A 27,560-nucleotide genomic window follows, 5' to 3' on the forward strand; every position below is an offset into this window, starting at 1 on the left:
AACTTTAATTTCAGCTATCCATGACTTCAGCCATGTCTGTGCTTGATTCTGACTCCATCTCTTTATAGGACTTTGCCTCTCTGATAGGTCTGGAGTCTTGGGGGTCCTTGGGAGAGGGGTGAGGAATCCAGAGTCCTCTCTTTTAGAGGGTGGTAATATGAGGCTCTGTTGGGCAGTTCTGCCTCCCACCAGCAGAATGCCTCAATGGACCTCTAAGACACTCTGGTTAATCCTCCCAACAATATGGTTCAACTTACTACTGGCAGCCATCTTGTTTCTCTTTGGATACAGCTATATTCTAGAATCACAGTCTAGTTTGCCACAGCTTCGTCTTATGTTTCATGTTCTTGTTTACTCCCAGAATGCTTCATTTTTCCAATGTTCCAGATTGGCCCTAGTTTGCTTCATGTATCCAGTTCTCTTACGGTGCAACACTGTTTCTATGAATACTTTCATGTCTCCAAATTTGGGCTCTACATTGCCCTAGGGTGTGCTTTGTGGTTCCTGTTCTTCCTGTCCTACTGGTTACCAGCACCTGAGGCTCAACCCAAGGGGAAGGAGTCTGTTACAGGCAGAAGGTTCCTGATTATTTCTTCATTTTGTTTTTACTCAGCTCTAAAGGTTTTCATTTGTCTTTCATTTGTTTCCCATAATATTAACATTTTTGGAACCTTTATTTAATCTTTAAATGTCTCTCATTTCCCTTCTGTGAATTTTATGGTGAATTTTGCTATCCAACTAATTTTAGCAAGCATGTTCCTCTTGCTTTTTAAAATGCTCTATTCTTGGTATTTCCCTTTTGTTTTACTGCTTGCAGTAATCAAAAAAAGTCTCAGTTTTGCAATATGTTTGGGGCTGATATCCAATTGGAATTATTAATGAACCCTATAAAATGTAAACATTGGAGAAACAGAGAGAATTAAATAGGCCTTCTAAATTCTCAAGGGCCTATGTTTTTTTCTGAACAGATTGGTTTCTTGCATGCCAGTTTATAATATAATGCTATACCTCAGAAACAAAACTTGATATCCTGGCAACCCGGTTGTTTTTGTGCATGGAATGGCAACATAAAAAAGTTTGAAAATCTTTCAACTATCTCTCTCCTATTTTTGTATAACTAGAAATGACATAGGGACTCTACCAAGCAAGGCTCACCCTGCAAAACAAATGAATGTCAAATATATGTGTAAATATGTATATATAAATTTATATATGTATATAAATCTACAAACCTGAAAATAAGAACGAATTCCCAAAAATACTTCTGCTCTCTTCCATTGTGGACCTTGCTTACCAGTTTGAGACCAGAGAATATAAGTCTCATTGCCAATTTTTATGAGTACCTGTGAAAAGAGAGATTTAATTTTCAGCAGCAGTAGAATGATAGAAGACTATTTTTAATATTAGATTTGCCTTTTTAATAACAATGTAAAAGTTGTATTTTATAAGTGATTTATTTTTTACTAATGAAACATTTCACATGAAACCAAAAAAACTCAATGCACTGACAAACCAAAAATTATTCTTGCATTAAAAAACTGGGCAAATATTTCATTGCTGTCCACAAGGTATTCAATATTCATAAGTCCATTCTCCCTGTCAATGACCACCTTCTCTATTACTACTACTATATATTATTTCTAACTGGTACGAGACATATGCAGCACTGTACAGATATACATAGCAGACGGTCTCTGCTCTTTGAGAATTTATGGTAAAGAAGCAGTTAGGATTTAAAAGCATCCTCAAAAAGGATTTGAATATGGATTTGAATATGACCAGAGAGGGAACTATAACTCATTGACTTAGGAAATTGACTCAAGGAATATAGTGTAGACAAGTTAGAAAGACTGGCATTGGCAGTTGGCAGACGAGAAGAAGGACACAGATAAGAGTGATTTCTTAATGAACAGAGTCCACAATGAAGGGTGCAGATAGAAAGAAGATTGGTAATGAGGAGCTGCAGTGCAGATTGAATGCATCTGTAGATGAGTAAAAGAAGCTTGAACTGTATGGGGAAGCATACGGGGCTCCAATATAGCAACTTGAGAAGAGGAGTGATATGGTCCTAATGACGCTGAAGGAAGGTAAGCCATGCACATTTGGAATAGATTGTATTGGCAGGTTTACAAACAGCAGCGGTCTAAGCAGAAGGTGGTGAGAGAGTAGATCAGTGTGTTTTGGTAGCATGCTTAGAAAGGAAGGGGCACATTTTAGAAATCTTATAGAGGAAGAAATGACACACTTTAGCAATGCTTCATAATTGTGTAAAAAAAGGAGACAGAGGCATCAAAGATGACCTCAAGGTTATGGGCCAAGGGAACTGGGAAGAAGACAGAGCTATCCACAGAGACAGAAAAGGAGGAAAGAGGGGAAGCAGGTTTGTTCTCTAATAAGTATTAAATATGACCAGATACTCAGATTACTGTGCTAATGCCTTTTGTGCTAATTCTCAGAAGTGACATCAGGATAATGATCAGTACAGAGAAATGTCCGTTTCTTTGTCTCTTGGTCTCCCATTTTCCCTCCCCTTTGCTCTGTCTCTTTTATCTTCCCTGTACACTTTTGCTCTCCCCCTCTACTTTCCTTTTTCTGTCCTTCCTCTCCCTTCTTTCACCCCTTTCTCCAGTGCACTGCAGACATCGATAGCAGCAGCAGAAGTGTAGGGGAAGCAAGAGAACGTGCATCCGAGCAGATTTCTGTTTCCTGCCTTATGTAGCTGATTAAGATCTGGAGAGCATAACGAATCTATAGGTGGTGGGGAAGCAGCAGCAGCAGGACTGAGAAGAGCTTCCTCCCAGACCATACCACAGCAGCTGAGCATGGCGGGGAGAGGGGGAGAGAGCACACATGGTACAGGAGGGGCTAAAGGGGGGGGCAATGCAATTTTTAAAGGGGCACTAGCCTACCATTTCAACACCTAATGTTTCTGGGCCTGTGGAGGAACGTTCTGCACCCGGGCCTGGCTCTGCATGAAATTGGAGGGAATTCCCAGCTCCAAGCCAGGAGAGGAGGCTTTCCCCAGAGAATCTGCTCCATTAACCGATGCACGAGAAGTCAGAAATGCATGTTATGGGGGAAACCTGTAGTTAGGGTGGGAAGTAGTACCACATGCTGCTGTGGTAAAGAGAGGCCTACCAGTCTCAACCTCTGCCACTGAGGTGATGCACGGGGATCAAGGAGGCAGGGCGGGGAAGGAGGAAGGTGAGGGGCAGGGTCGGTGTGAAAGAAGCGGAGCTTTGGCCCTGCAAAAATTATTCCCCTGCCCTCAGAGCCTTCATTAGCAGCAGGCTCATTCATATGATCGCGTGATAACCCTCCCAATCTCTCCCGGTGCAATGGGGAGTCAGTATCATGGCAAGAGAGTGCGAGTGATACACTTAGTTGCACCCACATAGCCTGCAAAGGGAAGTAGGAGAGGGCTCAGGAGGGAAGAAGGATGCTGTTTCCTCATTTGTTTTACTGCTTTTATTCTTCATCAACCAACTTGATGCCACCAATCCTCCTCATCTGTCTTGGACTACAGTTGGTCCTCTTTGTTGTGTGCTGGAGCAGGGGGCGCTCAATGAGGTGTGTGGAGACAGAGGCTTTCAATTCTATGAGAGAGGAAGACAAAGACTAATAGCAAAGAAGGCATTGGGGGCATAGAGGAAGAAAGAGATGGAAAGAAGGGAGAGAGGAATGAGAGGATAAGGAGAAGCGAGTACAAACTAGGAAGGGGAAAGAAGAGAGTGAAAAGGAGGAAAGTGGAGAGGAGAGGAGCAAGAGGTTAAAAAGACAAGAAAAAGTTCTGCTAAGGATATTCTGTCCATTTGCTGGAGATCTTCTGATTTTTATGTCAGATAGAATACTGGAGTCTGAACGTGCCAAAGACTAGCACAATGGAGAACAAAGGGGATGATTCCACAAAACACATGGGAATTTGAAACGGTAGAATGGGGCAGAGAGGAAAGAGAGAGGTTGTAGAGTCTGAAAGGAATAAAAAATACACAACAAAATGAATAAATAAACAAGGAAGGCAAAGTCAGAAATGAAACAGAAAAACAAATGTAAGCAGAAAATGACACCAGAGAGTGTGTGTGAGAGAGAGAGAGAGAGAGAGAAGACAAAGGGCAGTGGAGACAGACTTACAACAGGAAATAAAAACAAAGAAAGATGCTGTATCGGTGAAAAAAACTCTCAGGGACAGCAAGAATTGGAACATTTTCTGATTTGAAAATTAAGCAATGCATATAAAATATCTTGATATCCAATTTAAATTACTATCATTGACTGCATTTATCAGCCACATAAGGCCTAATGTATTAAAGTGTTTTTTGCTTTTGGTGAACAATTTTCAGACTGCGGTTTTCAGATTTGTGGGATTTTGTACTATAAACTTGCAAGCTCATTTTCAAAGAGAAATGCCCCATAGACTTTTACTTTGAAAATCCACTAAAGCACATACAGTGGATAGAAAAATATCAGCAGACTTTTCACCTGCATTGTAGGAAGTGCAAAGTATTCATCAAAAAATACTCATGGTAATTTTGAGGCAAAATCACCATGCAAACATTTCCTACTCCAATATAATCCAGCCTCCTTTTCCCCAAGTTTAGAAGCACCTACATTGTGAATCAGCTCATATACTTTTACCTGCACTGAGTTGGGGCCAAATTCCAAAGCCAATTTTATGCAGGTTTATATCCATCTGAATGGTGAGTTTGTGAATATTGAACCACTTATTCAGCTAAGTCATTATCTAGCTAAAATCTAGTTGGATAAAAAAGGTGTTCCAGGATGTACCTAAGTTATCCAACTGACAGCCAAATTTCATTTATATCTGACATACAGGGTCATTTATCAAATCATGTTAGGGCCTTATTGCGAGTGTTAGTGCCCTAACACCCACGATAATGCCATATGTCCAAGATAAATGCCATACATCCAAGATAAATAAGGCATCGTGAGATGCATATGCAAATTTTAAAATTTGTCCTGAATGGGAGGAGTTTGGGAAGAGTAAATTAAAATTAGCATTGCATGCAATAGCGTAACACATGCTATTGCATGTTTTAATGCTGGAAATAACTACACCTTTTTTCCTGGCTTTTTGCTGTGTGATATGCCTGAAACGGGATTTGTGCTAAAATCACAAATCCCATTGTGGGAGGGAGAGAGAGAGATAGAGATTAGCTAGAGTAGAGATAGAAACAGAGACAGAGACAGACAGACACATATCAGTCAACTTTTTATACCCCTGTAGGAGGGGCAACTAGTAACTCAAGGTGAGGTTTTTAGTGCTGGCCTAGATTTTGGGGGGGCAGTTGTACAAATCTCATCTTTGCGGTATACAGTGGTATAAATAGTTTACTTATAGGAGAGCCTTATAAAGACAGAGTGTCTCTCTCTCTCTCACCAGGGAGGAGCCCAGAATGTCTAAAAACCTGTCTACACAGGTGCAATAAATTTAGTGTGTGTTATGGTAAAATACCTATGCATTGCACTCAAATGGCACGAGTTGTGGTAGCTCAAAAATTATCCTAACCATGCACCTTTTTTTTTTTATTGCGGGCACCAGTCATGCAAAATTTAAAGCAAAATGATAAATCTAGGTCTAAGTTAGCTGGTTAACTTTAGACCTACTTCTGAGCAGGTTTAAAGGTTATTTGCCTTGTGTGGCCGAATAATTTGCTACTTAACCAGATATCTTCAAAGATATCTGGTTATTTATTTATTTATTTATGTATTATTTATTTGGAGTTTCTTATATACCGATAGCCGTTTGCACATCGTATCGCTTTACATACAACTAATAACTTGTGGGCATAGCCCTTACATCGAACAGTAAAAGTAAAGTGGAAAACAAATATACAAGAGGTATATGTGAAATTAAAAGCTCTAGGAAACAATATACAAGGGATATATATATGTATATATTGGAGTATGAAAGAGGGTTTCTTAGACAACTATAATAATAAATATATCTTAAAGAGAGCAATTATGATGCAGGGGACATGATACTAGCAAAAAACAATAACCTTAAACTAAAGGTTATCCTGAGAAAGTGTAAAATAGCCGTGATGAGCTGAGAAATTCAGATATTCAAAAAGGTGGGTCGGTAAGGAAACAGCCTAGCGTAGGTAGAAGGGTGTGGGAGAGAAGAGGAAGGTGAGGGAAAATACAAAGGAGGGCGTACAGAGGGTGGGAGAGAGGGGTGGGTCATGAGTTACAAAGGAGGTGGCCAGAGGTTAAGGGAGTAGCAGAAATGTGGTATTGTAGAGGAAAAAGAAAGATGGAAAAGGATCTGTGGCCCAATTCCCTTGTCTCCCCACCCAAATATCATCTAGTGCTTTGCCGGGCTATGTACCGCCCACCCCAAACCCCTCCTAAATTTGAATATAAAGTTCTGCGATTTGCAAACAGGACCCTTCTACCATCTTGCCTGCTTCAGTATAAATATATCCCCCCCCCCCAAAGATCTCCTCACCCATCCATAGTCCCAATGTCCCTGGCCATAGCCCCCATACCTCTCAAGCCCCCCATCTCCCACAACACTAAAAACCCTTGCCGGGAGCTAGGTAAACACTAATCCGCATCTGGATCTTCCACTGCGGCTTTTGTCAGAAGCAGTTCTGGAAGCATACGCTACTTACGTTTATGTTTCCTGTGCTGAGCTGCTAAAAGCATAAGCTGCAAATAACGTACACCTCCAGCACTGCTTCTGACAGATGCTGCAGTGGAAGCGCTGGGAGTTGATAACTACTTACCTCATTCCAGGCAGGGGGTTTTAATGACATGGAGGTTTTGGAGGTGTCCAATTGTAATATTTATACTGAACTGAAGATGAAGGTGGCAGAGTGTGGGGCCTGACCTTTGGACCCCAGAACTTTATATTCAAATTTTGGAGACATTTAGGGGGTGGGGAGTGCATGGCCCAGCAGGGCCTTATATGAAATTTGGGGTGGGGGGAGAGAGAGACTCAGGCTGCAGGCTCCTTTCCATCTTTTTGTTTTTTTTCTGTACATGCCACTTAACTGCATGTCCTTGAAGATAACTTGTTCACATGCCAGCATAGAAAATATTGATCTTACAGAGGTCTATATTCAGTAAGTTGTTGAGTGGAGAAATTATACAAATAAACAGGGTCATTCAACAAATCACATTAGGGCCCTAACACCCGTGATAATGCCATAATGCTCGCGATAAAAAACGCATCGCGAGATGCGTATGCACATTTTTAAAATTTAGTCAAAAATGAGGAATTTATGAAAATGAGGGGTATTTAACATTGCATGTGATAGCATAATGCTTTGGGCAGGAGGGAAAGTGTGAGAGAGAGTGAGAGTGAAAGAAAGCGAACGAAAAAGCATCTCTGGGAAGAGACACATATTAATCGACTATTTAGTATTTATAACACTATAGGAGGGTCAACTAGTAATTCGAGGAGAGGTTTTAATGGTGGTCTAGGGTTTGAGAGGCAGTTACATGCACAGTCAGAGTACACATCAGAGAAAATGTTATATCAATTGGAGTGAGGAAAGGTTCACAAAGATGAGATTTGTACAATGTACTCTCGCCCTAGCTTGATAGAAGCTAGGTAGAGAGTGCATCAAACTAGGTTGAGAGAACAATGTACAAATCTTATCTTTGTGTATCTTTCCTCTCCAAATCACATCAAATCTTCACTGACGTGCACTGTGCTGTTCATACCTCTGATTGTGCATGTAAAACTGCCCCCAAAACCTAGACCACCACCAAAACCTCACCTCTAGTTACTAGTTGACCCTCCTACAGTGATATAAATAGTTGAATTATATGAGATAGGGGTGTGCATTTGTTTGCAACGTATTGGCAATCTGCAACGTATAGGGCCATATTTGTTGTATTCGTGGGGAAGCGAAATGTATCGCGATTCCCATGAATACAACAAATCTTCACCGAATTATTCGGCCATCTAAAGGAGCAAATTTAAACAAAACTCCCACCTTCCTGACCCCCCCAAGACTTGCCAAAACTCTCTGGTGGTCCAGCAGGGGTCCGGGAGCCGTCTACTGCACTCACGCCGTCGGCTGCCGGTATTCAAAATGGCGCCGATAGCCCCTGTGACATAGAAAGGGCAAAGGCTATTGGCGTAAACCTGACCCCCACAAGACTTTCCAAAAGTCCCTGGTGGTCCAGTGGGGGTCCAGGAGAGATCTCCTGCACTCGGGCCGTCGGCTGCCGGTATTCAAAATGGCGCCAATAGCCTTTGCCCTTACTATGTCACAGGGGCTACTGGTGCCATTGGTCAGCCCCTGTCACATGGTAGGAGCACAAGATGGTGCTGGCCGTCCATTGCTCCAACCATGTGACAGGGGCCGACCAATAGCGCCAGTAGCCCCTGTAACATAGTAAGGTCAAAGGCGCCATTTTCAATACCGGCAGCCGATGGAGTGAGTGCAGTAGATGGCTCCTGGACCCCTGCTGGACCACCAGGGAGTTTTGGTAAGTCTTGGAGGGATCAGGAGGGTGGGTGGTTATAGTTAATTAAATTTTAGCCGGGAAGCAAATAAGAATGGAACGCATGAACGGATTGGGGCCCCCCTTGCCAAATGCAACGTATCTGCTCTCCCCCCCCCCCCCCCCCGACGAATACGAATACCAAATGTAACGTGTGCGGTCCCTCTGCACATCCCTAATATGAGAGCCTTATAAAGAGGTTCTCTCACTCTCACTCTCTCTCTCTCTATCTCTCTCTGCAGTATCTCAAAAATTTCCCTAAGCCTGCCCCCTTTTTTAATCATAGGCACTAGTAATTAGGGATGTGAATCGTTTTTTGACGATTTAAAATATCGTCCGATATATTTTAAATCATCAAAAATCATTAGGGCCACGATACAATACCAATTCCCCCGATTTATCGTCAAAAAATCGTAAATCGGGGGAAGGGGGGAGGGCAGGAAAACCGGCACACTAAAACCCCCTAAAACCCACCCCGACCCCTTAAATTAAATCCCCCCCCCTCCCGAACCCCCCCCCCCCCCAAATGCCTTAAATTACCTGGGGGTCCAGCGGCACACTAAAACACCCTAAAACCCACCCCGACCCTTTAAATTAAATCCCCCACCCCAAATGCCTTAAATTACCTGGGGGTCCGTAGCGGCGGTCCGTAGCTTAAATTACCCCCGGGTCCGTAGCTAAATCGGGGGAAGGGGGAGAGCAGGAAATCCGGCACACTAAATCGTGGTGTCTTCAGCCGGCACAATTTTGCAAAATGGCCGCCGCAAAATGACGGCGGCCATAGACCAATATGATTCGACGCAGGAGGTCGTTCCGGACCCCCGCTGGACTTTTGGCAAGTCTTGTGGGGGTCAAGAGGCCCTCCCAAGCTGGCCAAAAGTTCCTGGGGGTCCAGCGGGGGCCCTGGAGCGATCTCCTGCCGCGAATCGTTTCCGTACGGAAAATGGCGCCGGCAGGAGATCGACTGCAGGAGGTCGTTCAGCGAGGGTCCGGACTGGACTGCGTCGAATCGTATTGGTCTATGGCCGCCGCCATTTTGCGGCGGCCATTTTGCAATATGGCGCCAGCTGAAGACACCACGATTTAGTGTGCCGGATTTCCTGCTCTCCCCCTTCCCCCGATTTAGCTACGGACCCGGGGGTAATTTAAGCTACGGACCGCCGCTACGGACCCCCAGGTAATGTAAGGCATTTGGGGTGGGGGATTTAATTTAAGGGTCGGGGTGGGTTTTTAGTGTGCCAGGGGTGGGTTTTAGGGGGGTTTTAGTGTGCCGCTGGACCCCCAGGTAATTTAAGGCATTTGGGGAGGGTGGGGGATTTAATTTAAAGGGTCGGGGGTGGGTTTTAGGGGGTTTTAGTGTGCCGGTTCACGATTTTAACGATACTCTAAACACCCAAACGGCGACGATACGATTCCCTCCCCCTCCCAGCCGAAATCGATCGTTAAGATGATCGAGGACACGATTCACATCTCTACTAGTAATCATGCGAAATTTATAGCAAAATTATGAATCTAGGTCAAAGTTAGGCGGATAACTTTAGCAAAATAGTCGTGGAACTTATCTGGATAAGTGATCTGCTAAATATACTCAGCTAAAGTTACCTGGATAAAATCTGTGCAACTTTGCTACTCACTGCTTACAGAATATGATAAAAAAGAACTAATGGTCAAGCAGCAGCTGATCTAGCTAACACTCTGCCACCCAATATATTTGAAAATTGTCAGGCCAAGTGGTACTAATGCCCTTGTCTCTTGCCTTTAAAAAAATATTAACAAACATACCTACCCTCAACTCCAACTCTCAAATCCCCAAAAATGTACCCAAAGCAGAGAAGGAGAAGAAGAGGCTCTTACCTCTTCTAGATCCACTCAATACTAATTGCCAATAGTTCTGAAAGCTACTGACACTTAGTATTAATTTATTTACATCACTCTCGGGTGAAACAGTCAATCCCCATTTTGAAGTCAGCATAGAATTAGAATCGGCTGCTTCCTTGTCATTCTCATCACTGAATGAAGTTTGGTCTCTTCACTGACAGGGAATCAGGTAATCACTGTCCAGTACTGAATTCTAAATGGGGATTGGCTCTCAGCAATTAGTATTCAGTGATGCTGGAGGAGGTAAGAACGTCTGCTCCTCTCATTCTGCTTTGGGGGCACTTATGTGGGTTTAAACATTGGGTGAGGATTTTTGGCCACAGCTTTTTAAAGGTAGGAGTTTGGGGGCAAGGGGGGGGGGAGGCAGAATCAGTGCTACTCATCAAGCAAGTTTTAAAAGATATTGGGGAGTAGGAGTCAGGGAGATTGGCCACTGCTTGACTATTCATTTTTTTCGGTTATCTAACTTTAGGACAGCAATTTTTCTGACCAGTGTTGGTCAGATTACTTTATCCAGTTATTAATGAATATCAGTGGTAGATACATTTTAGCCACGCTCCCTGCCTCTTTTTTATCCTTCTAAATTTTAGCAATCTACTCAGCTAACATTTAGCTAGTGAATAGGGGTAAATTTTTAGATACTGCATTGGGACCCTTACTTTTCAATATATTTATAAATGATCTGGAAAGAAATATGACGAGTGAGATAATCAAATTTGCACATGACACAAAATTGTTCAGAGTAGTTAAATCACAAGCAGATTGTGATAAATTGCAGAAAGACCTTGTGAGACTGGAAAATTGGGCATCCAAATGAAGAGATGAAATTTAATGTGGACAAGTGCAAGGTGATGCACATAGGGAAAAATAACCCATGCTATAATTACACAATGTTGGGTTCCATATTAGGTGCTACAACCCAAGAAAGAGATCTAGGCGTCATAGTGGATAACACATTGAAATCGTCAGTTCAGTGTGCTGCGGCAGTCAAAAAACAAACAGAATGTTGGGAATTATTAGAAAGGGAATGGTGAATAAAACGGAAAATGTCATAATGCCTTTGTATCGCTCCATGGTGAGACCGCACCTTGAATACTGTGTACAATTCTGGTCGCCGCATCTCAAAAAAGATATAATTGTGATGGAGAAGGTACAGAGAAGGGCAACCAAAATGATAAGGGGAATGGAAGAGCTCCCCTATGAGGAAAGACTAAAGAGGTTACGACTTTTCAGCTTGGAGAAGAGACGACTGAGGGGGGATATGATAGAGATGTTTAAAATCATGAGAGGTCTAGAACGGGTAGATGTGAATCGGTTATTTACTCTTTCGGATAGTAGAAAGACTAGGGGGCACTCCATGAAGTTAGCATGGGGCACATTTAAAACTAATCGGAGAAAGTTCTTTTTTAATCAACGCACAATTAAACTCTGGAATTTGTTGCCAGAGGATGTGGTTAGTGCAGTTAGTATAGCTGTGTTGAAAAAAGGATTGGATAAGTTCTTGGAGGAGAAGTCCATTACTGCTATCAAGTTCACTTAGGGGCGGATTTTCATACTCCGCGAATAGGCCTACTTTTGTTTGCGCTCCAGGCGCAAACAAAAGTACGCTGGATTTTAGTAGATACGCGCGGAGCCGCGCATATCTGCTAAAAACCTGGATCGGCGCGCGCAAGGCTATCGATTTTGTATAGCCGGCGCGCGCTGAGCCGCGCAGCCTACCCCCGTTCCCTCCGAGGGCCGCTCCGAAATCGAGCGGCCTCGGAGGGAACTTCCTTTTGCCCTCCCCTCACCTTCCCCTCCCTTCCCCTACCTAACCCACCCACCCGGCCCTGTCTAAGCCCCCACCTTACCTTTGTCGGGGGATTTACGCCTCCCAGAGGGAGGCGTAAATCCCCGCGCGCCAGCGGGCATCTTGCGCGCCGGGCCGCGACCTGGGGGCGGGTACGGAGGGCGCGGCCACGCCCCCGGACTGCCCCGGGCCGTAGCCACGCCCCCGTACCCGCCCCCAAAACGCTGCCGTCACGCCCCGAAAACGCCGCGACGACCGGGACCCGCCCCCGACACGCCCCCCTCGGAGAACCCCAGGACTTACGCGAGTCCCGGGGCTCTGCGCGCGCCGGTAGGCCTATGTAAAATAGGCTTACCAGCGCGCAGGGCCCTGCTCGCCTAAATCCGCCCGGTTTTGGGCGGATTTAGGCGAGCAGGGCTCTGAAAATCCGCCCCTTAGAGAATAGCCACTGCCATTAGCAATGGTAACATGGAATAGACTTAGTTTTTGGGTACTTGCCAGGTTCTTATGGCCTGGATTGGCCACTGTTGGAAACAGGATGCTGGGCTTGATGGACCCTTGGTCTGACCCAGTATGGCATTTTCTTATGTTCTTATGTTCTTAGCTATCTCCAAAACTTAGCCAGACAAATGCTTTGAATAGCAACCTCATTAAACAATGTACAAATATTTGAAATTCATCTTCCCAGTGACAATGGGAATAAAAGCTTAGCTTTTCTGGTGCATAATTCCCTTTTCTGCAGGAAGTATGAACCAAACCTCATAGCTTGTACTGGGTCCACAATAATTAACAGTAAAAACAACACTTAAAAATTGTACTTCCAAGATATCTGGAAACTGCATATTTTAAGGCTACATTGTAGCAATATTCCTGAAGCACACTGCCCTGAATTTCCTGTAAATTGATCAATCAAAAGTCTCCCATATTAACCAACCACAAATTCTGGTAACATTAGTGTAGAGAAGAGATTGGGAAGAGTAGATTATGTAAATGTGTGCCAAGCCATTAAAAAGAAGGCCATTGCTTTTGTACACAGTTGTCTTAGCAAATAAAATATGAACATTTCTTTGCATATTACGTCTTCTTATATTCTACTTAGGTCTCAATTTCTATACATTTGTTTGCATACATTTGGAAAAATCAAGTATCCCGTATTGTTTGTTGCATCTCTCAATAACATTATAAGCTAGTTGGTTATTTCCCAGGATCATGAAAGTTAACCATCACTGCTTTAGATTAAGTCTTGGTTCTATCATTTGATGCCAGTACCACCAGGAAGTGCATTATCTCTGCAAGATCATGTAACTCATTACTCTTTGGATCTAATTCTTCTAGGCCAGAGAATTTTAGCAAATAACTTTAAACATACTTCTTTGGTAGATACAAAACTAAAAGTTAGATTCCTCCTTTAACTTGAAGTCAGTATTGCAAGAACGTAAGGCTATAATATTGATAATTTGTTCTGAAATAATTTATGGCTCAGCCTCTCTATTTTCTATTATCCACTAGAGTGCAATAATTTTACTTGGCACAGTGTAATAAACTGGTGACCAGACAGCATAATTCATTTAAGCTGGAGACCGAATTTGGCCTTCTAATGCTCCTTAACTTTTATTAATATCTTGACTGACATGTTGCTGAAATAAAAGAACATTTGTGCAGCTGAGTGTCTCATATTTATTGCTTCATGTGCTATTTAGCTTTCTGCTTGACTTTGGTATTCAATATTATGTACTTCTCAAAGTTTGAGAGGTATTTTAATAATGAAACATCTCAGCGATGGAGCACAATTCATTTTGCTGGCAGAGGAAGGCCCAGGAAAAAACCAAATAATAATTTAAAAAAAAAAAAAAAACATCTGATTTCAGCTGACTGGCAAAAGCAGAGTTAGTTTTTAGTATATCTAAACAATTAATCATAAGTTTATAAGCAAAGATCTAATGAGTATTTATTGTGGGTATCCTGATCTGAATGCAGTCTTGAAAGTTAAAACTCAGCACTGTTTTTGGTTTATTCTTATGTTGATCCAATAAAAGATATCACAATCCTTGAAAAATTCTGAAAAACAGATTTTTTTTGTGCTAATTAAGGACCACAATTTGCCTCCTTTACCTTGTACAGCTTCCTGCAGTCAGAAAACCAGTATTTCAATGTTTATCTTTCTTTTTCATAAAATAAGATAAAACATTTAGGGCTAAATGGTCACTATTCCAAATGGTGAAAGGTCTTTAGTGGAGCACCACAAGGACTAGTACTGGGACCTGTAATGTTTAACATATGCATTAATGATCTGCAAAATGGAACAATAAATAAGGTGACCGGATTTGTAGATGGCATGAAATTATGCAAAGTTGTGAGGAACTGCAGCATGACCTTGTGAGACTAGGAGAATGGGCATCAGAATGGAAGATTAAAGGGACTGAGAGCTAAGATTTAATGCTAAAAAATGCAGAGTAATGCATTTAGGATGTAAAGACCCACGGGAGAGGTACAGTATTGGAGGCAAGATTCTTCTAAGCACAAAAGAGGAGCAGGATCTTGGGATGATTGTATCTGATGATCTTAAGGTGGCCAAAAAGGTGGCTAAATCAATGGCACAAACCAAAATGATGTTTGGCTACGTAGGGAGAGGAATGGTCAGCAGAAAAAGGGAGGTGATATGGCCCCTGTATAAGTCCCTGGTGAGATCTCATTTGGAATACTGTGTACAATTCTGGAGACTGCACCTTCAAAAACATTTAAACTAATTAGAGTTGATCCAAAGGGTGGCTGCTACAACCATCAGTGGTCTTAGTTCTAAAGCATATGGAGATAGACTTAAAGACCTAAACATGTTCACACTAGAAAAAAGGCGAGATAGGGGAGACATGTTAGAGACATTTAAATATCTCAAAGCTTTCTATGCACAGGAGGCGAGCTTCTTTCATTGCAAAGGAAGGTCTAGAACAAGGGGTCATGGGATGAGGTTGAAAGGGAGTAGACTTAGGAATAATCTTAGGAACTATTTCTTCACATAGAGGGTAATGAATGTATGAAACGGCCTCCCAGTGGAGGTGGTGGAGGCAAAAACGGTATCTGAACTAAAGAAAGCATGGGATAAATGGAGCATGGGCTCTCTGAGGGAGTGATGGGAATTGTGAGGGCTAGATAAATTAGACGCATGGGTAATATGGTCGTTTTCTGCCATCATATTTCAATGTTTCTAAGAAAGCATGGGGTAAGCACAAAGGATCATTGAAAGAAAGGGAGGGACTGTAAAGCTACGTGGGAAGTGAGCCATAAAGGGATGGGATTACTGGATAAGAAGACTGGATTGGCCATATGGTCTTCACCTGCTGTCATTCTCTATGTTTTTATATTTCTCTGTTTCTTACCTGAAGTGTACCCACTGTTGCACCATTCATATGGCTCCAAAACACTAGTTTACATTTGGGTCCAGTGAGAGAAATAATTGGAGTGATAATGTCAGCTGTATTCCCAAATTGTCCATTTGAACTGTCAGCATACAAATAAAGACCTTCTTCGGTATTCCTGTAGAGAAGTATAATGTAATTTATTATACAGTATGTACTACATATATACTTTAAATGTATACATTGAAAATAATGATACTTAATGATGACAGCTATTTATGTTGTAATGTAACTAAAACAATTGATCAGTGGCTTAGTTAGAAATGTTTCATCTAAGAATTTAACATAATAGTAGAAAACTATTATAAAGCTCTCCCAAGTGTTTAATATACAACTAGGCATTATATCATTTTGTAAACCTAAAGGCTTTTGAGGTTGATATTCAGTGCAACTTAGCCGAATAAGATTGAACTTATACCGGCTAAGTGCTGCTGTTTCAATATTCGCAACAGTCAGCAACCTCACAGATCCAGATAACGTTTTATCCAGCTAAAATGTTATCCGGACAAATGAGGGGCAGGAAGGAGTGTTCTGGTATGGAACTTCTTATCTGTCTAACTTAGACCTAGATTCAGCAAAATGCTATAAATATAGTGGAAATAGCACCTGTGATTACAAACAAAAAGGGGGGGGGGGGAACAAGTTAGGTTACTTTCCCTGCTCCCACATAGATAATTTCCACAACACATGATACAAGAGACTCTGTAGAAGCTAACTATATAAGATTACTACTTATACCACTATAAGAGAGGACACTTATAACTCAGGGTGAGGTTTGGGAGGTGGGTGAGGTTTGGGGGGCAGTATTACATACATAGTCAGAGGTACGAACAGCAAAGTTGACATCAGTGAAGATTTTCTGTCATTTGGAGTGATGAAAGGTAAAAGAGGAGTTGATTTGTACAATGTACTCTCTACCTGGCTTGATTGCAGCTAGTGGAATACTGTATACAATTCTGGAGACCTCACGTCCTGAATATCTCAGCCAAGTTAGCCAAAAATGTTTATCCAACTAATTTGCTCATGTAGATAGCCGCTGAATATTGGCCGCTTTATTTGTATGCAATGCAGCTAGTGCAATAAAGCTAGGTAGAGAGTACATTGTGCAAATCAACTCCTCTTTACCTTTCATCACTCTAAATGACAAAAAATCTTCACTGATGTCAAACTCGCTGTTTGTACCTCTAACTGAGCATGTAAAACTGCCCCCACAAACCTACCCCACCCCCCAAACCTCTCCCTGAGTTATAAGTTCCTCCTCTTATAATGGTATAAATAGTAACCTTACATATTGGTCTCTCTCTCTCTCTCCCTCCTTCCCCCCCCTCCCCCCCCCCCCGAACTGACATTTGAGAGAAAAACTTTTTGGTAAGTAATGTGTGCCTGTGGTAGATTAATCAGCATGTGATGCGAAAAATAGTGCGGCTGCAATAAATGTATCACACATTGGAGAAATTACCTATGCAGGAGCAGAGAAATTAGCCTAACCACGCCCCCATTTTTTAGCATAGGCATTATAGCATTTTGATGAATCTAGGCCTAAGTTAGCTAGATAAGTTAGAGCTGCTATTCATCAGGTCTAAATTTATCCAGGTAAACCTATCTGGCTAACTATTAAATAGCCAGGTATATTCTGAGGAACTGCTGCACTCCTGAATATCTCAGCCAATTTAGCTCACACAGATAGCTGCTGAATATTGGCTGCTTTATTTTTATGCAATGCCCCATGAATAAAACTTCTACTTCTGTGGAAATGTACCAGATCAGGTTACATAATTCTGGGAAATAAAGGAATAACTGAATTTCCTTGCTTTTGCATTAGTTAACACATTTTCCATGAAACAACTGTGAAATATCTTCTAGTGTTACTGTTGTCAAAGCAATGCTGGAAGCACCAGGACCAGGTAAAATGATACCTCGCTCCCAGCTAGGTTTTGTGCTATCTAGGGGAAGGGGGCCTGCGGGAGGTTGGCAAAGAGGTGCAGGGTAGAGGAGGACAAGACAGAGCCACATTAAAAATAAGAAAAAAAAAATAAGAAAGGAAATGGTAGGTGTGCCCAGCCTGCAGACCCTCACAACATTTTCTTTTTTACAATTCAGAGACGTTCGGGGGGTGGAGGGTGGAATGTGTTCAGATCACAGGGCCTTATCTTAAATTGAGGGGGGGGAGGAATTAGGCCCATAATACACCATTTTTCCCTCATATAATGTCACTTAACAGGATATCTTTTGAAGATGTCTGGTTAGATCTGCTCTGAGGCAGTGTTAAATTTATCTGGCTAACTTAAGGGGTCATTTTCTAAAGCTAGCGCATGCAAAAAAGGACGTTTCTCACGTGAAAAGTCCCTCTTCGCGTGTGATAGCTAAAAAGGGGCGGAGTTGGGGCGACGTCTGGAAGAGGAGGAGTCGGGGCGGACGCCACGAAGACAGCGTGGACGGCGAAAAGGTAAGGTGCCTTTTCGTTTCCAATTTCGCGCCCAATAGCACCAGCTTTTACAATGACGTTATTGGGTGCGTAAGCGGCAGCGATCGCACCGCAGAGGTGCGATCGCTGCCAGCTGTTGCAGGCCCGCTCCCCGCTTCACCCCCCTGCCCCCCTGCACCGCGTGATTCATGCCGCCGCGGTGTTTTAGAAAATATAGGCCTTAGCCAGATAGAACTGAAAATCAGCTAAATTAGTCGGTTAACGTAGGCCCGCATTGGAATGCCCCTGGAACGCCTCCTTTTTATCTGGCTAGATTTTAACCAGATAATTACTTATCTGGCTACAATCTAGCTGGATAAGTGGTTCAATATTCAAAAATTTCCCATTTAGCCAGATAACGTATGAATTACTGGGCTAAATGCCTTTGAATATTGACCACAATGTTTTCAAACCCTTTTTAAAACCCTAGACATTTTGACATAGCCGTATTTTGTCAGATAAAGTGTTCCATAGTAGTAGAGAAATATTTCTGTCTAGTCCCACTGAGCTGAAGCAAATATAAGGCTGGAACATACAAGAAAGTTTCTCGGAGGACTTCAAAGTTTTCAATGGGTTATACATAATTTTCAGATAACCCACATAACTTATGCAGCAAATATTGGCAGAAGATGCACCGATTTTCAAAATGGACTTTTGTGCATAAGTCCACTTTGAAAATTATCCCACATCCAGCCAACAGACCAACTATTTCTGGCCCGCCAAACTTTCAATGCCTGCAGCCAAATCTTCCTTTTTGTTTATTTGCTCAAGTGTGGAAGTGGTAAAGACTTGAATGCTGATAGGGTTCCCAATCCCAACCAGCAGAAGTAAACTGGTGAGGGCCACAATGCTGGCAGGGTCCCAACTCCCTAATATCAGAAAGAGAAATCCAGCACCATGAGAGCCACAATGATAGCAGAAATCCCAAACCCAGACAGAAGAAGAAGCAGTCTGGCAAGAACTGCAATGCTGGCACAGACCAGACAGCCTGCCAGCAGAAGAAGAAGTCTGGTATCATGAAGACCACAATGCTGATGAGATCCTCAACCCCAGCCAGCAGAAGTCCAGTGTTGTGATAGCAGCAGTGCTGGTGAGATCCCCATTTTCTGCCAGTAGAAGTAATCTGGTGAACGCTATAATGCTGGCAGGGCTCCCAATCCATGCCAGCAGAAGGAAAACTGTAGCAAGACTGCAATGATGGAAGGGTCTCCAGTTATCACCAGCTGAAATAGTCCAATGAGGGCCGCAATGCTGACAGAGTCCCCAACCGCTGCCAGAAGATGTCCAAAGGCATGACAGCTAGGGATGTGCAGAGCAAAATTTTATGTTCATATTTTTTATGTCCGAAAGGGGGTCCCACTTGCGGCCAATATGGACATAAAAAAAATCCAATGAGTTGGGTATATGTACATATGTGCAAAAAAAAAATTTAAACCCCCTCACCCTCCTTAATCCCCCCCCCCCCAGACTTACCACAACTCCCTGGTGATCGAGCGAGGAGTGAGGACGTCATTTCTGCAATCCTTGGCGAGAAGCATGTGACGTCGGTGGCACGTCGAGTGACGCGGCGTCACGTGATTCCCGGCTCGTTCGCGCCGGACGGCTCGTTCGGCCCAAAAAGAACTTTTGGCCAGCTTGGGGGGGCCTCCTGACCCCCTCAAGCTGGCCAAAAGTTCTTTTTGGGCCGAACGAGCCGTCCGGCGCGAACGAGCCGGGAATCACGTGACGCCGGCGTCACTCGACGTGCCGCCGACGTCACATGCTTCTCGCCAAGGATTGCAGAAATGGCGTCCTCACTCCTCGCTCCATCACCAGGGAGTTGTGGTAAGTCGGGGGGGGATTAAGGAGGGTGAGGGGGTTTATATTTTTATTTTGGCTCAACAATCGCGATTTCCCACATATCGAACATATCTATGTTCGATATGTGGGAAATCCGATCGTTTATGTCGAATCAATTTTTTAAGTAAAAAAAAAATATGAGTTGCGTTTTACTAATGCGGTCAATCCGAATGCACACTCCTAATGACAGCTGCAATGCTGGTGGGGTACCCAACACCTGCCAGCAGAAGAAGTCTGGCACTGTGAGGTCTGCAATGCTGGCTGGGTCTCCACTCTCTGCTAGCAGAATAGGAAGCCCTAGTGAAGTGAGGGGAAGAAGAGGGCAGCCTAATGGAAGGAAGTGTGGGTAAGGAGAGGAGGCGGTGTTTGGGAGAAGGGGAAGAGAGGAAAAAGAAAGAAAAGGAAGTGTTGTTCTCCGCTGCTCACGGGCCATAACCACGAGCAGCCTCACTCACCTGCCCGAGGCCATGGCATGCCCCGTCTTTCTTCGCGGCTCAGAAGTGATGCTGCTCCTGAGCGACTGTGCACTGTTCCGACTGCCACTGCCTGCTGCCGCTCCCACACAAGCCGGGACGCCGCCACTGGTCTCGTTCGTTCTCTGCAGCAGGGATGGCCGCCACAGTCTCCACCTCTTTGTAGCAGGGTGCCGCCGCCGATGCTGTGCTCCGCGGCAGAGAGCTGCTGCCAAACTCTCCATCTTCGCGGCCCGGGTGCCGCCATCACCATTGCCTCCGACGCTATTGCTCTGCTGCTGGGCCTTGGGATCCTTTAGGCATGTGTGCATGCCTCTGTACTTCATTTAAAGAGCCAGCGGCGGGAAAAGCCCCCGAGGCCCCGGTGGATGATGTCACCTGTCTGTGCCATGTCCAGCCCTATAAAAGGGCTCTGCTTCCACTCCTCGGGGCCTTCGTATCGGATCTCCATGTCTTCTTCTGTCCAACAAGGTCTTCTGTGGTCTGCTCCTGTCCAGATGGTTCAGTGTTCTTTGTTAGATGTTCCTAGATGTTCCTGGTCTCCGTGGATGTTCGTTCCTCATCGGAGCTCCCTCGTCATTTGTCCTGTGTTCCTGATGTTCCATGTTCCTGACGTTGCTGATTGTCCAGCCTCCGGCTCTTCATCCTGCTTCCAGGTTTCCTTCTTGTCCACCTTTCATGGTGTGCCACCATCGTGATCCATGACTAGCCCATGGGGGAATGTGTAGAGCACTTCATGACACAAGGCCCGTCTTCATGTCTGCAGTGCAAGTCTCCGGAAGGCCCTTGCTTTTAATGTCGAGGTCTGTTCCTGAATCCAAGTTCTGAATCCTGAGTCTTGAATCTTTGAATCCTGTTCCCGATCTTCGGAGTTCCTTGTTCCATCCATGCCCTAGAATCAAGCCACAGTCTGCTCCACTTCAGCCATGGGCAGCTGTGTAGGGCATGCCTCGGTGCAGGCTTCTCCTGAATCTTCGTCATGTTTCCAGCTTCAAGTCTTCATCTGGAGTTTGCTTCACTTCTGGCGTGGTCAGCAACCAGCCACGGGCAGCTGTGTAGGGTGCACTGTGGTGAAGTACTCACCCTGTACTGGTGCCTGAATCCTGGATCCTCATCTGAATCTTCCAAGTTCCTCGAATCCCCGCCTGAGTCTTCCAAGTTTCTCAGTTCCATGTCTTGTCATATTCCTCCCTCAGCCTCCGTCTGGCCTCATGCACTCGTCGTTCCCAATTGACGGGTCCAGAAGGGCTACCAAGTGCCTGGAGGGCTACTCTTGAGACCAGCATTGCATTGCTAGGTCTCACCTGTGTGTGCAGGTCCAGTGGAGATCTGAGCTTGCCTTGTTCTAGTGCCTACAATGTTCCTCATCTTGACCCTGGTTCCACCTTGTTCCATCTCCAGCATGTGCTTGGACACTCTCACCTCCCATGGTGTGTCTTGGGGCTCCTCCCTGAGCTGTGCCGTGGTCCAAGGGCTCACATCCCTCTAGAGCAAGCGACTGCAACCCCGCATTCGCAACAGTAGCACATTTAAAACAAATTGAAGAAAAGTCTATTTCACTCAATGCACAATTGAACTCTGGAAGATGTAGTAAAGGCAGTTAGTGTAGCTGGGTTTAAATAAGGTTTGGATAATTTCCTGGATAAGAAGTACATAAACAGTTATTAGCCAGTTAGACTTGGGAAAAGCCACTAATTGTCCTGGGGGATTAGGAGCATGGGATCTATGTACTGTTTGGGTTTTTGCAAGGTACTTGTGACCTAGATTGATCACCGTTGGAAGCAGGATACTAGACTTGATTGACCCTCAGTCTAACCTAGTATAGCGCACGTAGTATTTCTTTATGGGATTTTCTCAATCAACACTATGTGCACTACAGAAGGTGCAGAATTCTGCAGCTCATCTGATTGCTGGAACATCATTAAGAGAGCATGTGACACCCATACTGCAGGATCTGCACTAGCTACCGATTAAATATAGAAGTATGTTTAAAGTTTTATTATTATTACTTAAAGTTTTGCAGGGCACAACACCAAAATATTTCTCATCTGTTTTGACCTTTTATCAACTGCGGCATACTTTAAGATCTGAGCCACAGTTCCTATTGGATGTTCCTTCATTTAAACAATTTAACTTGAATGACTAACAACTCAATTTGTTGTGTGACGCGGGACCTACATGGTGGAATCCACTTCCTAGCGAGTTATGGGACAAATCTACTTTTCTATGATTTAGTAAATTATTGAACGCCTATTTCTTTCATTAAGCATATGAGGGCAGCTCTAAGTAGAATCCAGCCAGGTTGTATCAGGCAAAGAGTTTTTGCTGTTTTAATTTTGAATGATGTTAGGGAATGTTTTTAACAATTTATTTTAATGTTTGCACAATATTTTATTTTTAAATGTCTGTTATATTTTTATGGAATTTTTTACATTTTATAGATGTTTTCTTGTCTAACTGCTTAGAAGTGTCGATATAGCAGTTTATAAATTTTTAAGAAAATTAAAAAGAAAAATTCTTAGATTCTAAACCAGTTGAGTGGGGGTTGACAAAGGATAGTGGTTAGTGGCATTTACTCAAAGTGAATGCCGGGATGGATTCTTGGTCTGGCTCTCATCAACAGTTTTGTCACTGATATTGTGGAAGGGCTACTCAAAAAGATTTGACATTTTGTGCATAATATCAAGATCTGTAACAGGGTAGACACCCTGAAAGGTGTAAAACTACATGAGGAACATCCTAGTGAAGCTTGAGGAATGGTCTAGTGTTAGACAACTAAAATATACTTATAAAAATATTGTGTTATGTTTTGGAATGTAAAAACCCAAGGAAGTGATACAGTATAGGGGGTGAACATCTGTCCATAAAAGAAGAGAAGGGTCTGGGGGTAATTATATCTGCTAATTTTAAGGTGCCCAAATAGGTAGATAAGGCAATGAAAACAATCAGCAGGATTTTTGGATGCAAAGGGAGAGAATAGCCAGAAGGATAAAGAAGGTGATATTGCTTCTGTGTAAGTTGCTGGTAAGACCTCATTTTGAGTACTGTGTACAATTCTGAGACCACACATTCAAAAGGATAAAAACTGGATGGAGCTGGTCCACAGGGCAGCTACTAAAATGGTCAAAGATCTTCATCATAAAGCATATGGGAAGTGGGAACAGACTTAAAGATCTAAACATGTATAACTAGAGAAGAGAAGGGACAGGGGAGATATGATAGAGATATTTAAAAACTTCCAAGGAATAAATGCACTGAAAGTGGGCCTCTTTCAGCAAAAAGGGGCCTATGCACAAAGCATTTTCCCAAAAGACACAGAGAGGTCTATATACTAAGCAGCTGTTAAAATCAGTCATTAATCCACATTAATGATCATTTTAAACATAGGCATAAACGGACATTTTAATGGTTGATTTACTAAAGAGTATAAATCTTATAATAGATCCTAGTATTAAATATGGTCTTGCAGGTTCTTTAATGCTTCTGCCATACTGACAATGATGCTGGCTGTGGTAATGGCAGACCCAATAACAGCCACCGCCCCTCCCCTCCTCCCCCCCCCCCCCCCGAGACTTCATGTGCAAGACAAAGGAACGCACAAGGTAGTTGGGTACCATTTCAGATTTCAGCACAAGTGGGGCGGGAGTGACAGTCGGGCAGGAGGGAACAGTTAAGTTTTGAGTTAACCAGCCTTGACTGGCTGAATAATTTATTACTTATCTGGATACCCTCAAAAGATATCCATTTAAGTGTCACTGTTTAAAAAAAAATGGAAAAATGCCTGTGGCCTGATCCCGTCATTCTCCTAATAAATTTCATATATGGCCCCATCAAGACATTCATCCTCCAACCTTCAGCCTCCCTAAATATGAAAAACATGTCTCTGGGCTTACAGTTTGGGGAGCCCCCCACCTTTTCTTATTCTTATCAAATATAAAGATCCAGTTGCCCCTGCCCCAGAATAACCCAAACACCTGACGTCCCAATGTGGTGTTGCCTTGCACAAAAATTCCTGAACCTTCCTGCCCCCCCCCCCCAAAAAAAAAAAAAAAACCTTCATAATCCCTTGTTGTTAAGTAGTAAATTATCTGACACAAGGCTGGTTAACTTTAGGCCGTCTCTGAAGCAGGTCTAAAGTTAACCAGCTCATTTTTCCAAATAGAACCGAAATTCGGTAAAGTTAGTTCGTAACTTAGACATTACCAGGAACTCCTCTTTTTATGTCTGGCTAGATTTTAACCAATTACGTATCTGGCTAAAATCTAGTCAAATAAGAGGCTCAATATTCTAAAACTTGCATTTGTGCATTATCTATCTAAATGGCTTCGAATATTGACCTCTATAAGGATAACTTTTAAACTCCATGCGGCCCCATAGACACGCATATTTGGGCACACGGAGATCTACTGTAGTATCTTATAACCTGTGTATATCTATTCCGTGCAGATTATAATGTCTGCATAAGTTTACCACTTCCATAACTGTGTATGTATCGTTACGCATGAATATCAGCAATGCATTCAATGAATGCACTTTTTCTACCTATTTTATAAAAATATGCACATATATTTTACACTCAAAATATATTAAAACTTTTCACATAAAAGGTTGATTTATATGTGGAAGTAGGTATATTTAAAAAATGAATGTGAAATTGAAATCATCAGTTTATGGATACGTCCACCAGTTCACACGCTCCATCTTCGGTTCTTTGAGACCTTCCTAGTGTATCACCCTGACCTCCCCCCAGTTCATCCCAACCTCCCACCCAACAATAGCAGACAAAAGAGAAGTCTGATATCAGTTGAGTAACAGGTGTAAAATTGCACAAATAACTTTCCTAATATATTTGCATAAATCTCTTTTAAAGAGCAACTTATCGATGTTCCTCTTGGACCCACCCTGGAAAGCCCCTAGACCACCCCTTTATTTAAGCAGGTAAACATGCATGTGAAATGGAAAATACATGCGTACGTTTGATGTTTATAAAGTTGCATGTATGTGAGAACAAGCTACTTATGCATATATATGGTAATTTTGCGCATGTAGCGCCTCTGAAAATTAATGTGTATCTTGCTAAGTGAAATACAGGAGAAGTTTTCATATGCATTAGCACTGTCAAAACACAGCAGAAACACTCAAAAAAATCCTAGATAAGCTCAGATACTAGGTAAGAAACCAGAAGACAACTTGATGATTAAAGTATCCCAGGGACAGAGCCTGCAGTTGCAAAATCAGAAATTGTCTCTTTTATAAATGAGCTAAAGTTTATCTGTTCTGACATCTTTAATGCAGTAGCAAATCAACATAGCGGAGAGAGATGGTACTGGTAGTTCCTCTAGAAAAGTGAAAGTTCTGGAAAAAGCATTAAAGAATCTGAAGATACATCAATTTGACTTCAAGAATAGATAGAGAAAATCATATATACTCGGGATACCTGAGCTGGACAAAAATGAAAACATCCATTTATTTATTTATTTATTTAATTCTTTTATATACCGACCTTCATGACAATTGTCATATCAGATCGGTTTACATGGAACTTGAGGATAACACTCTTAACAACCATTTAACAATAGAGCAAACAGAAGAGGCAAAGTTACATTTAACAAGGAGATCAAACTTGGGAATAGAAGAAAAAGAAAGGAAAGAGAGAGATAACCCATAAGGGTATAAGAGGGCTTAGCAACGTATATTACAAGGTATATTACAAGGTATATTACAACGTATATTACAATGTATATTACAACATGTAAGGCTCTGTCAAAGAAATATGCCTAAAAGTCATGGCCAAGGAAAGATACACATTTTTTTTTAATATAGATTTTAGTTTTTGGTCTGGCAGTTTCTTCCTTTTCCTTTGGGTTTCCAGCTTAATCGTAACCCATATTCTGTTTTCCTATTTAGTTCCTCCTCCCAAGTCGTCCTAGTCATTGAAGTGATAGCCCTTGGCCAGCTCCCTCCAGAAATCAGCTACAATGGACCATATGTTACACGTGCCGCCTGCGGCAGACCCACAGCGTGGCATTCTCACCTTCTTGTATGGACTGCAGCTTCTGGCTCCTCTTCACTGGTGGCGGTGCCTCTGGCTCTGCCATGGTCCCCAGTGTTGGCAGCCAAGAGGTCCCTGCTCGTCCAGCCTCTCCGCGTGGCCCGCGGAAAGACGCTGCCATCGACACCACGCCCCTCCCTAGGAGCGCGCATGCTCATCTCTGATTCTTTTAAAGGGTCCGTGGCGGGAACCTGGCAGTGGCCCTGGATGCTGACGCCAGACTCTTCAGTGTATATAAGCTCAGGCATCGCTCCATAGCGTTGCCTTTGCAACAGGTCTCCGAGTACTCGTTGCTGATAGAGAATTGTCTCTACATTGTGTTCCTGTCTCCTGTGGTTCCCGGTTCCTGTCTTCCTCGTTCCTGCCCTGTCTATGTGTTGGACTGACTCTGGATTTCGACTCGGCTATGTTTGACTACTCTTCGGCTTATCTCCAACCTTGGACCTTTGCTACTTTTGTCTACTCTTCAGCCCATCTCCAACCCCGGACCCTTGCTACGTCTGACTACTCTTCAGCCTGTCTCCAACCCCGGCCCTTTGCTACGTTTGACTATGCCTGCCTTCTCCGTGCCCTGACCATTACCTTGATTGACTACACCTGCCTTCTCCGTGCTCTGACCATTGCCTTGATTGACTATGTCTGCCTTCTCCGTGCCCTGACCATTGCCTTGATTGACTATGTCTGCCTTCTCCGTGCCCTGACCATTGCCTTGATCGACTACGCTACAGATTACTCCGTGTCCAGAGATCTACATTGCTTGCCACAACCTTCGCTTGCTGCCAGCTCAGATTCCAGCCTGTCAGTGACGCCTCCTCTAGCCTATCTCCTGGACGTGGACTTACAAGGCTCTGGCCTTTCTTTGCTTAGGCACCTCCAGTTCCTTTCTGTTCCATTGGTGCCTGAGTTCCTGTACCGAACCCTGTCCAGGGTAGGACTACACCACCTATAGACTGCTGTCTCTGGGTTGAACCACCTTACCTCACGAACCAACCTTGAGGCCCACCTAAGTCCTGCCGGCCCTGGCACCCAAAGGCTCAACCCACGGGGAATGAGGGCTGGTATAGGTGAAGCTCCAGTGGCCTCTATCTTCAGCCCACTCCACCTGCCAACAGTGGGCACCCGTAGGCCCCTACGTTCGGGTTGTGTCAACCCCACCTCGGCCCAAGGGTCC

General features: G+C 43.4%; 1 protein-coding gene across 1 annotated transcript in view; it reads right to left on the reverse strand.

Annotated features, from left to right (window-relative positions):
* The window catches only part of MALRD1 (MAM and LDL receptor class A domain containing 1), a 954,719-nt gene that overhangs the window by 613,640 nt on the left and 313,519 nt on the right, over positions 1–27,560 (reverse strand). The window contains exons 23-24 of the mRNA XM_029587045.1: positions 15,523–15,679; positions 1,233–1,343 (exon numbers count right to left, since the gene is read on the reverse strand). Coding sequence (XP_029442905.1) covers positions 1,233–1,343; positions 15,523–15,679 — 268 coding nt within the window. The remainder of the gene's footprint in view (positions 1–1,232; positions 1,344–15,522; positions 15,680–27,560) is intronic.

The sequence above is a fragment of the Rhinatrema bivittatum genome, chromosome 2 (genome assembly GCF_901001135.1).
Source record: "Rhinatrema bivittatum chromosome 2, aRhiBiv1.1, whole genome shotgun sequence".
In the NCBI taxonomy this organism is placed as follows: domain Eukaryota; kingdom Metazoa; phylum Chordata; class Amphibia; order Gymnophiona; family Rhinatrematidae; genus Rhinatrema; species Rhinatrema bivittatum.